Source organism: Blennius ocellaris (assembly GCF_963422515.1).
Source record: "Blennius ocellaris genome assembly, chromosome: 16".
Taxonomy (NCBI): Eukaryota; Metazoa; Chordata; class Actinopteri; order Blenniiformes; family Blenniidae; genus Blennius; species Blennius ocellaris.
This window is the reverse complement of record NC_137665.1, coordinates 15,771,172-15,783,082: the sequence shown is the minus strand read 5'-3', so window position 1 is coordinate 15,783,082 and position 11,911 is coordinate 15,771,172. Positions and strand designations below refer to the sequence as shown.

Genomic DNA, 11,911 nt, shown 5'->3' with positions numbered 1-11,911 from the left:
GCACACCAGGGCTGGGTAAACATTTCTCCTTCGCAATCCCTGCACAGGTACACACTCACAGGCTGAGCAAGTTCATCCACTGCACCAAATCCCCCCCCCCCCGGCTCGGATGTGACTGGAAATGGCGACCAGGGAGGAAAACTGCAACACAATGGAGCCGCCCCTTGTTCCCGCTTTGCATAATTAGCGAATCGATGCTGTGCGTTGCGATTGTTTCAAGGTTGATGAGAGAAACGACACTGGAGAAGAATAAAAGAGTGATTTTAACACACAAACAAGTCATCAGAGCGACACCAAGATGATATCAAACAAGGCTGAATGTCTAATTAATGAGCACGTGTTGGTTCTGAGTGGCACATTATTCATCGCTGAGGCGTAACTGCGACAACAAATGACCACGAGACGAGGCGAGCGTTGAGGAAGCGAGACTCCAACTTGGCTGGCACTTTATTCAACATGTTTTTCTTGCAGTTTCCATAGTTGGATGGTCAGAAGGAAAAGGTGAAAGTTTGATGTAAGCTCGACATCAGAGGCTGTAGGATTCCTCTTGGAGCTCTCCAAGCAGTTCGTCCAGGTCGTCATCTGCACAACAGGCAAATGGAAAATTAACAGTTTTAATCTGAAATAGAGGTTAAATATATGTGAAAAGCTTTAAGAATTCTCTACTTAAGATAGAACTTATTCAGCATCCCTCAATCTGCCGCTCAAGTTCAATATCCAGGAGGTTTTTCTCTCATTTTTGTCCCTCTAGAACTGCTTCAGCCCGATTCAGAGGAAATCTGATGCGAGCGGCTCCCTGAGCTCCTTCCACATCGTCTCTGTCGGATTCAGGTCCAGCAGCCGTTTTGTGGTCGCTTCACTTCCGTACTTAAGCTCGTTGTCCTACTTTCTACTTGTTGCTGAGCTGCAGCTGATTTACAGCCATGCTGACATTATCCTGGAAAATACCAACGATCATTCAAGGAGCTGCACTGAAGCAGCAGTAAATCATGAAGTGGACTTTCCTTCGCCGTTTGTCTCATTAACCAATTCACCCGCACTTTAAGCCGCCATGCAAAGTGCATGCCCTCGACTGGGAGCAACCCCTCGTTTAGCAAACTGCCCAAGGACAAGTAAACTCATGGAACGGAAGTAAATGGAGATCGACCCGCTAACCTTGCCTCTGAGGTAAGAAGAAAATCTCCCGCTACACCTGCGCTTCAGCTGCCCACACGTATGAATAAATATGCATCCAGTTAAGCTGCAGCATGGAGCTTTTAACATGTGGACAGAGACTTTGCGGCCCGTCAATAAATCCTTTGAGGCCGAGACGTGGAGAGGCTCTTCAGGATATCTTCAGACTTTAGTAGAACTCTAAACCAACTTCACAGTTTTAAGCCTCTGTAAGCGTTTATTCTTGATGTTAAAAACCTTAAGCTCAGAATGTGGGGTCAAGAATATTCTCCAGTGTTTGGATTCATTGTAATGGCAAGGTTTCTCATCCCAGGGACTTCAGGGGAAAAAAAGATTGGGAACGATTACTTCGGGTAATGATGCTTAAACTATTTAGTAAAGCTTCCTAAACTTGGCCTGTGTCTCGCTCTTGTTTCACCTCGGTGGATAAATACTAATGAGCTGGCTGCTGATCAAATAATGTAATTTTAAAATGTGACACCAGGTTCTGCCAGTGAATTATATGCAGTGACATTTTTTTCTTCTTCTTTCCATCACACTAATTGGATAATAAATAAAAAGGAAACCGTTTAATAAAAAATAATAAAAAAAAGGTAAAGTTCATTAGTTGCAGTTGAACAATGCAACCAGAAACCGCCATATTGTTCCAGTTGGAATAACATGGAGATTGCGGTCGCATGTTAACACCAAGTTTTAAACATTAGGCTCCAGATGTGGCTGCAATTCATCTCTGTGTATTATTTCAAACACGGACCCCCACCTGCATCCCACTCCGAGTGCTGCGGGGGGCCTCGGCTGCAGGAGGCCACTGCGGGGTTTTCCATTCTCTCCGTGCGCCTCTGCCCTTCTCTCCCCTCGTCATCGTCCTCGTCCAACAGCAGCTGCATCTGAGACACCAGCCGCCGGGGGACGCCGGGGGGCCGAGCGGGCGACAGCGACACGGGCTCCTGCACAGGGACGAAAACATCAGACGACGGGCTGACAGCGGGGTTCGGGGTGGAGGATTTAATATCTGTTGTATCTCCTGCTACCGTCGCGCTCACCAGGACCAGCGGGGGGAGCCAAGAGGAGGAGGAGCAGCTTGCTCCGTCGGGGGCGTAGATCCTCAGCAGGTTGTTGGGAGTCACGTTCAGGTAGTGATTACGATGGGAGGGGGAAAACACGCCCACCTGCCGCACGCAAAGCAAATGAACACACCGTAGATCCTCGGGTGGAGCTGGGTAAGTGTGAGGGTGAGGGTGTACCTGTTTGAGGAGCAGCACGGCGCCGACCTTCAGCTCCTCCACTCTGTCTTCTAGGAGACGCCGGTGCACCGTTCCCTGGATCTCTCCTTGCCAGGAAAACGAAAGCAGGCGGCACATTTATTCATCCGATTAAAAACAAAGAGACTCCGAAGCTCCAAAGTCTGAAGCTCCAAAGTTGAGCTGAAATGAATCCGTGAGAGGATCAGAAAACACACGGCCGGTCTGGCCGAGAGCTGCAAAGGTTACACAGTGACTTCATAAATGTGCATATTTCCTTGTTGCTTTAAGCACCCTCGGGATCGATGAAGAATCCATCTGTTCATCCGTGAAAAAGTCCACATCTCGACAGTTGTGGCACAATTCAGATGCTTTTAAAGACAAACCCATTCATCCATCACTTTAGAAAATAACAGACACCCCAATCCATAATGGACGAGAAACAAAGTAGAATTTGAAAGCCTGAAATGGCTCAATGAAGAAAGCTAAATATGACTGAAAGTGACATTTAAGCACCATTTTTATCCACTAAATTTAATCTAAAGCCGTGCAGTATAAACACACAGTTCCAATGATTATGTGAATATTGGCTAAAATCCGCTATATTTTACACTCCGAGTAAAATGATTAGATCAAACGAGGCCGGTCACAAAAATAAACGATACTATTTTACAAAAGAAAGCAATAATCCTCGTCACACGTCGCTATTGAAGCTCGTCCAAAGACAAAGTTGCTCCACAAGCAGCTTTGTTTACAGCGCGAGTGAGTGAACGAGGTATAGAGAGCAGCTGAAGCTCAGCGCAGACTAAAGTGTGTTTCACCAGACATGAACCGGAGGTAAAAGCAGCAAATAAAAAGTGGCAAAGCCTCGAGTCAAACTTAATCCTGCGTTTTGCTTCCTGGCTGCTGAGTGAAGTGAAGGTGGTTTCCCCTGAAGCTGGCAGTAGCTTCAGATCTGCAGATACAGATGATGCTTTTTCTCATGTTTTCTGAAGCGGGAGAGACGAACAAGTGGAGAAATCCTGGAGCAGGAGTCCACCCTTCGTAATGGTCACTCCTTCCAGGGGACACTTTATCGTCGTCTTCAGACATTTTAGCTTCAAAAAGCAGCGAGGCGGCTTCATGTATAACAACTGGCTTCGTGTGTTTGTTAATAAGTGCAACCCAAACGGTACATTTGCCGTGGTCCCATCTATTCATTTTGATACGAATGGAGGGAAAGTTGAGTCTTTACACGGAAAGATCTTTTAGAAAACAGAATTTCCTCAGCCACTTGACAACAGTTCAGAACATTTTATCTTTTCCATTAAGTTTGTGCATAAGCGAGCCTCTTCATTGGCACCGTCGCTGACGACCTTGGCCGTCACTCTGCAGCACATCATGCATGCATGCAGGTGTGCGTTTGTTCACAAATGACAAAAACAAAGCATGAATCCGCTCTTGAGAGAAAAACTGGCATTTTTTTTGTTTCGTGTTTCTAACAAAATGTGACACTGAACAAAAACACTAGAACTCAAAGGTTGTTATTTTTATTAAAAGGGGGGGGTTGTTAGTAATATTTAACCAGCCGAGGCCAGCTCTGCCGTTGGTTTTCAATTTGCTTCCTTTCTAGAAGTCCGGATCACAACACTGCTACGGGTGTCATTGTGAGTTGGGCAAATCGTGGAACTGTTGGAAACAAATGGATAATGTGCCATTTTCCTGTAGATATAGATACATCCAGGCCCCATTAATGCAACGCTTCATCATGTTTGCGTTTGCGTTTCACGTTTACACCGCAATGTTTAGAAAGCAAGGTCAGAAAATGACAATACTGAAAACGTTTTTGGCAACTCGTGGGTGCAGTTTGTGTAATAGAACCACACACGCACACACATGCACAGAGAACAATACGCTATAAACATGTATGTCGAGCACACGGACATTCGTATGGACAGATTACCAAGTTGGATTGTTATCATGGACTACTGTCAACTCAGTCCCAGGAGAATATGAACTGGGAGTCATGACACTCTGGAGGCCACCATTGCTGTTATTGTCAATCTACTTGTGTTCCCCTCGTTTCCACAGACACTGAGCAGTTTCAAAAAGTTCCACCTTGGGAACCGTTTTCAAACATTTCATTTTCAGTGACTTTGAGCATAGTTGTGTACACAGAAACCCAAAACGCATTGAAAGAGATGAAAGTTCTGCGTTTTCACTTGAAACCGATGTGAAAACAGGGCTTTAGATATTAAAAGACAAAAAAAACTGTATTGAAATGGGTAATAAACTACAATGCCAATAATCATGATGTGTGTCTGACAGCTCGGATTTGAAACCGGGAAAATTTTTTTATACAACTTTAACCAATATGTTAAAATGTGTAATTCAAATATGACGATTAAAGTTTCCAGAAGAAATTAGATACAAGCATCTCTAAACATCCAGTTTGACTCACATTCAAATAAAGTAAACCTGGAGGATTTAACAGTGCTTTTCTGTAAATAACTGGACAAAGAGACATTTGATTGATACAGCTCGGCCTCCGACTGGACCTACGTTTCTACCGACAATCACGCAGCTTCAGCTAAAAAGCACGTCATCGCCTTCTTCCCATGTTTTGTCTCAGTCTTTACTCGTGAGCAACTAAAAAATAAAACACGATTAACCAAGAAAAGTGTCTCCACAGATCAAGGTGAGATGTCGAATCTGCTTCTTGGAACCCCAGCCAATTTAAAAAGTAGCCTCATTGATATGTTTGTGACTGTTGTACACTGATAAATGCTCTCGTGTGGGTGGTAGACCAGGGTGGGAGGGATTTGGGGGGAAAAAAACTAAACAAAAAAGTGTTTTTTTCTCTCTGCATTACACCGGATTTTTTCTCGTGAACTACTTCCCATTAAAAAAAAAAAGTAGCAGTAAGTTTGTTTAGAAATTGAATCTGTTTATTTGCAGAGATCGATAGATTTGCGACTGCGGGCAGAAACCGTCTGGGGGGGGGGGGGGGGGGGGGGGGGGATTCCTCGTGGTGTCAGAAGCACTTAATACCCGCCTACTCCTGGCGCCAATCTACTGCAACTGAATCGTTAATAAGCACTTCAGTCGGCCATCGAGCACAACATCCACCCGGGAACGTTGATGAGCAGCGCTGCTCTCTGGTGGCCATGGCAACCAAGCTCCGCTTAGAGGTGGATCCGACCCGAGGGGAAGGGGCGAGGAGGCAAAGTGGCTCCCTGCCGCAGACTGCGGGACAGATGTGTGTGTGTGTGTGTGTGTGTGTGTGTGTGTGTGTGTGTGTGTGTGTGTGTAATCAAGCGTGGTACAGTGGCTGAGCTCTCGTCCCGTGTGCAGCTCAATCAGGCGAGGGCTTCCTGGGAAAATGTCAAATGTGAGGCGAGCATCCTCTCTTCTCCTCAACACACTCTTTTTTTTTTTTTATCTCTCCCTTCCACCACATTTCACGGGGAGCCTGTGGCCTTTAACCAGCTTCACTTCATAAGCCCCAACACATTTTCCCGTGCGCGTGTAAGTGTGTGTCCACTACCTGTCGGGTCTTTAAACACAGCCTTGGCATCAGCCTGCGTGTGGATGATGCTCTTCAGAAGCACGGCCATGTTGGGCACTTTATTTCTTGCCAGCTGTTTCAGAGCGGCCTAAAACAAGAAAAAAAACAACACGTGGGTATTAGCATCCCGTATATACATCACAAGAAACTAACTCAGCTCAGCAGCCACATACAACCCGATTTGATTGTTCTGAATCAGTCAAATATATATATCAAAAAAGAAAATGATAATGCTTCGTTTGGCTGCTTGAAGCTGCAGGAAAATCTGAAATGTGTGCATCCTGATATTTAACAGCGAGGTCAAACAGCCGCACCATTCACAAAGTGCAACATTAATGCTTTAATGCGACTTCGCAAGCAATAAAGCGGCCAACTTTCACCGCTCCATCACCGAGTTGCCATGTATCCTCGCCTCCAGCTCCACCAGGGTGTTCCCTTGCTGAATAAATTATATAGAGCAGTTACTTTTACTGAGATTTTAAAAAGTGCAGCGGTCCAGGATGGCCTGGATTTATGTACTGTGTTGACATTTACTGCTTTGGGCCTTCCAAAGGTCAAAAACTTCCCAGTGTCATGTGTGACGTTGGAACAAAGCGTGCATGAGTGGGGCTCAAATAGAGCGATAATGTTCAGTGTTCCCAGCTGTTCTACAGATATCAGGAGCTGAAAAGAGCAAGCAAGTTTAAATGAAAGTATTAAAGAGCAGGCCCCGACTGGTTACTGTATAGCTTATCAGGGAACAATTCATCAGTTTTCCTGATATCCTTGTGTGAAGTATCCACCAAAGCAGTGGTTTTCAACCAGTGTTCCATTTACACATTGTTTGATGTGCCGTGAAAAATTGTCCAATTTCAATAAATTGGTAAAAAAAAAAAAAAGTCACTGGAAGTGATTTGATATTGTTCAGTGTCTATGCCTGAAATGTGTGGGTTGATCAAGACATTTACACACCCTTCCTTGCCAGCAGGTGGCAGTAGGGAGCACGTTAGTGCTGACCCTGTTAATGTAAGACAATAAAATGAGTGAACAGTCTTGTGACAGTAACATGGATCGATAAATATTTGAAAAGGAAAAATTCAGACTATTTTTCTGTTTGTTTTTTTTACACTATTAACATAGTTTTGCACAATTTTTCATTGAACTCTTATTTTATTATGTTATTTCAAACTAAATCTGGTCACTGAATGTGCTGTATAAAGCACAAATATGTCATTTTGGAAGTATTTTCATAGGTAGTGTGTTGCGGGACATTTTGAATGCAAGAAATGTAAAAGGTGGAAAAACACTGCAGTAGAGGATGTGCCGACTCCATTCATGTCTCACTCCAGTCACCTCACAGCAGAGTGAAGTGGTGAAGAGTGAAAACCCGACGGTGCATTTACTAAACCGAATGATTTACCTCAGCAACTCATTACGTTTCCCATGACGAGCCTTGTCGTGTCACACAAACTAAAGTTAGGATAGCGTAGCTTCACCAAACATGCCTGTAAGTGTAAGCTTGCATGTAGCAGGAGCAAGTCGTGACAAGATCTCACATTAGGTGTGGAGTAAAGGAAGGCAATATTGCAACTTTGAGGCTTAAAACCTTCCCTGGCGAGGAAAATATTCGGAACCGTTTACAAACTTTGAATCTGCCAGTTCTCCATTCACGCGTTAATTGCTGCTGCCACACTGACCGCACACCATTCTAATCACCATTTTTACATAGGATTTAATTGATCCCAAAAAAAACAACAACTTAATCGGCATATATCAGTTATGGGAGTTTTTTATTCCCCAAAATAGGAAGCGGGCCCCATAAAATCCATATGGGTTGGGCTCTATCGAGCAGTGAGACTTTAGGAGTCACAAACCAAACCCGCTGTTTTGCTGACTCAGGTAAAGAGAATTAGACCCCCAAGACTTGGAGCCTGGCGAGACATTTTCCCTCTTCAGTTATCCCCAGGATTCATCGGTTAATTGTGTCTTTGACTCCGATACAGAGAGTGGAAGTGTTCCAACATGTCATCACGCTCATGTATGGATCGCCCGGCTGTGTGTGTGTGTGTGTGTGTGTGTCACCTCCTCATGCAGACGGGGGATTTTTAAAAACACTCGTGGTGGAGGAGACGCAGCAGAAAGCAGAGTGGAACCGGCTGCCACTCAAAGCGCCACCGTGGAGCCCGCCTCCGGTTCAGTTGCACGCAGAGAGAGCGGAACAGCGGCGCAGTCTCCATTAGCGTGATTGATGAGCGATCGCGGTGTTTATAATCACCAAACACCTCCGGTGCAGATCCGTCATTCGTCCTCATTATGCTAACAGACCTCCAGCAGCAACACGGCCTCATTTGACGGTTAATCTTTTTTTTTCTTTTTAAAAAAAAAAAAAGGTTGCTCGACCTGAATAGCAGCGACACACACGGAGGTAAAAGACGGTTGTTGTCATGACGAGTACTCGCCTTGCGGAGCACCATGACCACGCTGTAGGAGTGCAGGAAGCACGACGGGTTCCTCTCATCCAGCCCCATTTCGGCCTTCATCGCTGCCCAGGGTCCGCCGCTGAAGTCTTCCTCCTCGGACTGGGAGCTGGAAGTCTGAAACAACAAATCTGTTGTTGACCGTTTATCCTAAAGACAATATTCTTGAAGAACATGTACAGGGAATACATGGAAATAGACTGCTTCCTCTTGGATATATATATATATATATATATATATATATATATATACACACTCACAACAAGTTTGGAATTTCAGGATTAACCTAAAATTCACCTTAAGCTTTATAGTTCAAGTTAACTTGACCTTCACGGACGACGGCGCTCCAGTACATGGAGGAAGTGGCTGCTGGAGGCCAGAGGACCTCAAAATATAGTGGCCTGCACTCTCAACAGACCTGAATCCATGGAAAACATCTGGAATGAGCCGTGTGGCCATGTTGAAACTCTTAACTCTGTAAACCAGAACCTCAACGACCTGGCACCCTTTCCATCAGTTTCACCCAAAAGCCAAATATCCGCCAACTTTTTGTGAGTAGTGTGTATCCTGGTGCGGGTCCATCAAAGAGCAGACCGGGAGAAAAAAAAACAACATCTCAACTGATCAAGATCAGAAAACAAGTTCATGCCTGCGGACGTGTGCAGAAAAGAAAAAGAATAGATCAAAGTTTACAGCAGAGTCTCCCTCTCTGATCTCTGGCTTGACGAAGCATTACAGTGAAGCCAAGCACAAGTGGACACGCCCATTCTCCAACATGAAAACAGAACTTTTTGAATTAAATGCAATAGAAAAGTCTGCGGGATGCTCCGTTTACGTAACATATGTGAATCTAATTTTGACCCCCACACTGTGATCGCTAATGCACTTCCATCAAGAGTGTCTCCCTGTTAGAAGCAACACGATTCTTATTTAAATGGCTTGCCAACACTTTCCACCTGCACTCAGGTGAGCATGTCCATTTAGATAAGAGAACCTTATTGGGCCTTGGTTCATTGCTTTTTCCCGTAAGGCGCAGCCGGGCGAGTTAACTCCGTTCACCTCTCAGTGGTTCTCCTAATTGTATTCATTTTGTCTTTGTGCTGAAGAGGAGGATCAAACTGGCAAAGAATCTAAAGGATCCAAGCACTGAAAGAGTCACCAAACCTCATATGGTTAATTCAACTTTCTATCTGAACTGTTGATAAGTTAGTAACGGTTACTAAAAACATTGCTTTCCTGATATAAACTACACTCGTAAAAAGATAAAGATGAGAAAACAGGATTGAGAAAGTGACTTAGAATTCATCCCATGAGAATTTCATCCTATTTTCCAGCTGTACGTTGTGAAATACACACATACAAATACCCAATGGGTCCGTTTTCAAATTCCTTGTGAAATCCATATGCCATTTTCAAATGAAATTCCCGCAGCTCATCAGCCCCTTCTGTCGGGGTTATGTGTTTTATCTACCTGACTTGGCAGTCGAGCCATCGCCCCGTGAGCCGGAGTCTGAGGAGCTGAAACCACGATCTGGTCCAAGTTTTGATCCTCAGGCTGAGAAGAGAAGATTTAGCTCATAACAGGATTCCACAACGAGGCAGATTTCATACACGTTGTCAACTTCAGTCCTTGTACTTTCATTTCAAAAGGTAAAAAGAGATGAGAAAGCAAACCTGATGTGGCAGCAGCCCGGCGGGACCGGGGAACCGCCGTGCGCGGGGCTGACGGGGGTCGGAGCGAGGCCTCTTCCGGGGAAGCTTACTGGAGGCGGACACCAGCTGGACCAGACGGTTGGTGAGGACTGGCGTGTGAAGCGGGTGAGGGCTGAGGGTGGGGGAGCGGGAGGGTGCGGCTGGAGAGACCGTCTCAAAGAGGCTACGGGTGTGAGGGGAGGGTCGAGGAGTAATCCAGGGTTTGTGTGGCTCCTCAGGCCGGTGGACCGTCCTGGAAACGTTGCTGGGGGAGGGTGAAGCGGCAGTGAAGCCAGGGCGGGCTGGGAGAGGGGGGCGGGGATTTGGAGATTGCACCTGAGGAGCAGAGAACGCCCGGGGAGGTAGACGATGACTGGACGAGGCGGCGTTGCACGGGGGCCGACTGGGCGGCGTCTGAATGCCTCTGCAGGATGAAGCCCGCAGCGTTTTGGCAGAAGACGAAGGCTGGGCCATGGGCACGGCTGCAGCCGGGGAAGGACGCGGAGGCGGCGGGCCCAATTGGCCCTCGCACTCATCCAGATCTGCCAGGTCAACATCCCAGTCATCAAAATCGTCCTGAGGCGCGCAGGGCGCCGGCGGCACATGCACGGCTGTGTGTCTCTGCTGCGGCGCCAAGCGATTCAACGCGGGGGGCCGTGGGTGTGAGGAAGAAGAGGAGAGCTGTCTCAAACCCGGAGCGCTTTGTCCAGCGGCAGCGTGCGTGCTGCTCCTTGACACCGGGCCATTAAACGGTGAGGCCGACCGCTCTCTGGCCGGCTGGGCGCCAGATTTCTCCGGCTCCTGGTGAGACACTGAGGAAGGACGCAGGGGGCAAGGTGACACAGCAGCTGCCACATGGACTGGTCCAGATGCTGAGCAAGAATCCCAGTCTGTTCCCAGAAGATCCTGAGGGGGGACAGAAAGAGACAAGACACAGAGAGAGAGAGAGAGAGAAAGAGAGAAAGAGAGAGAAAGAGAGAGAGATCATCGTGTTATAGTATAGCAGCACTAAACAGTTGAGTACCAAGTGAATTCAGGTGTTTCAGTCACCTCATCATCAAAGTCTTCCCCAATGCTGAACAGGCCGCTTAATTTACACGTCTGTAACAAGAGATCACAACACAATAACGAGATGTAAACAGTCCAGATGTTTAATAAACTTAAAATAAAGATGGGGAAAAAAAACGTGTCGTGATCTGTGAGGCTATGCTAGCTCGATTAGCTCAGTTTGTTGACGTTTTGAAGCCTCACTCACCATCGCAGTCATGAGATGTCGCGACGTTTCATCCGTTCGGACTGTCAAAACAGAACTTACCGAGAAACAAACTGTCATTTAGCGCCGGATTTTAACTAGAACTTGCGGACAAACCAACAAACTGCCATTAGCCTCGAAGGTGGTTGAAAAGTTTGTGCTTGGGTGCCCCGCCGTCACGTTCAAACACGACGTCTTGACGTCACGAGTATTTATGCAAAGAGTGTTGCATAGGAGCGAGATGATTCACTCCTCGTTTGTTCCTGATCGGCAAGATGATTCCGTATTTTGGTCCCTTTTTTCATTATCAGCTAAATGACTTTATCTTTTCTTTTTTATTGAGCGCAAACACAAAATTAAGTTATGTAAAATGTCTTAAAGTATCAGTTTACGTCAGAAAACTTTATTATTACAGAATATTATGAGTTAAATAGAAATACAGGAACAGAGTTTGTCACTTTATCGAAAATCGAACTGCCCTAACATGGAAAATCCATTCTAGAGAGATTCAGTTATCCGTCAAAAGACACAACCACACAAACTCACAGTC

General features: G+C 45.9%; 1 protein-coding gene across 1 annotated transcript; it reads right to left on the bottom strand.

Moving 5' to 3' along the window:
- Positions 1–526: 526 nt before the first annotated feature.
- hrob (homologous recombination factor with OB-fold) lies at positions 527–11,376 on the bottom strand (the record flags this gene model as incomplete). Its single annotated transcript, XM_080511981.1, has 10 exons — positions 527–582; positions 1,934–2,120; positions 2,217–2,342; positions 2,418–2,500; positions 5,938–6,049; positions 8,400–8,534; positions 9,889–9,972; positions 10,092–11,015; positions 11,160–11,210; positions 11,365–11,376. 10 exons carry the CDS (start codon positions 11,374–11,376, stop codon positions 527–529), a joined length of 1,770 nt encoding a protein of 589 aa, XP_080368107.1.
- Positions 11,377–11,911: the final 535 nt, after the last annotated feature.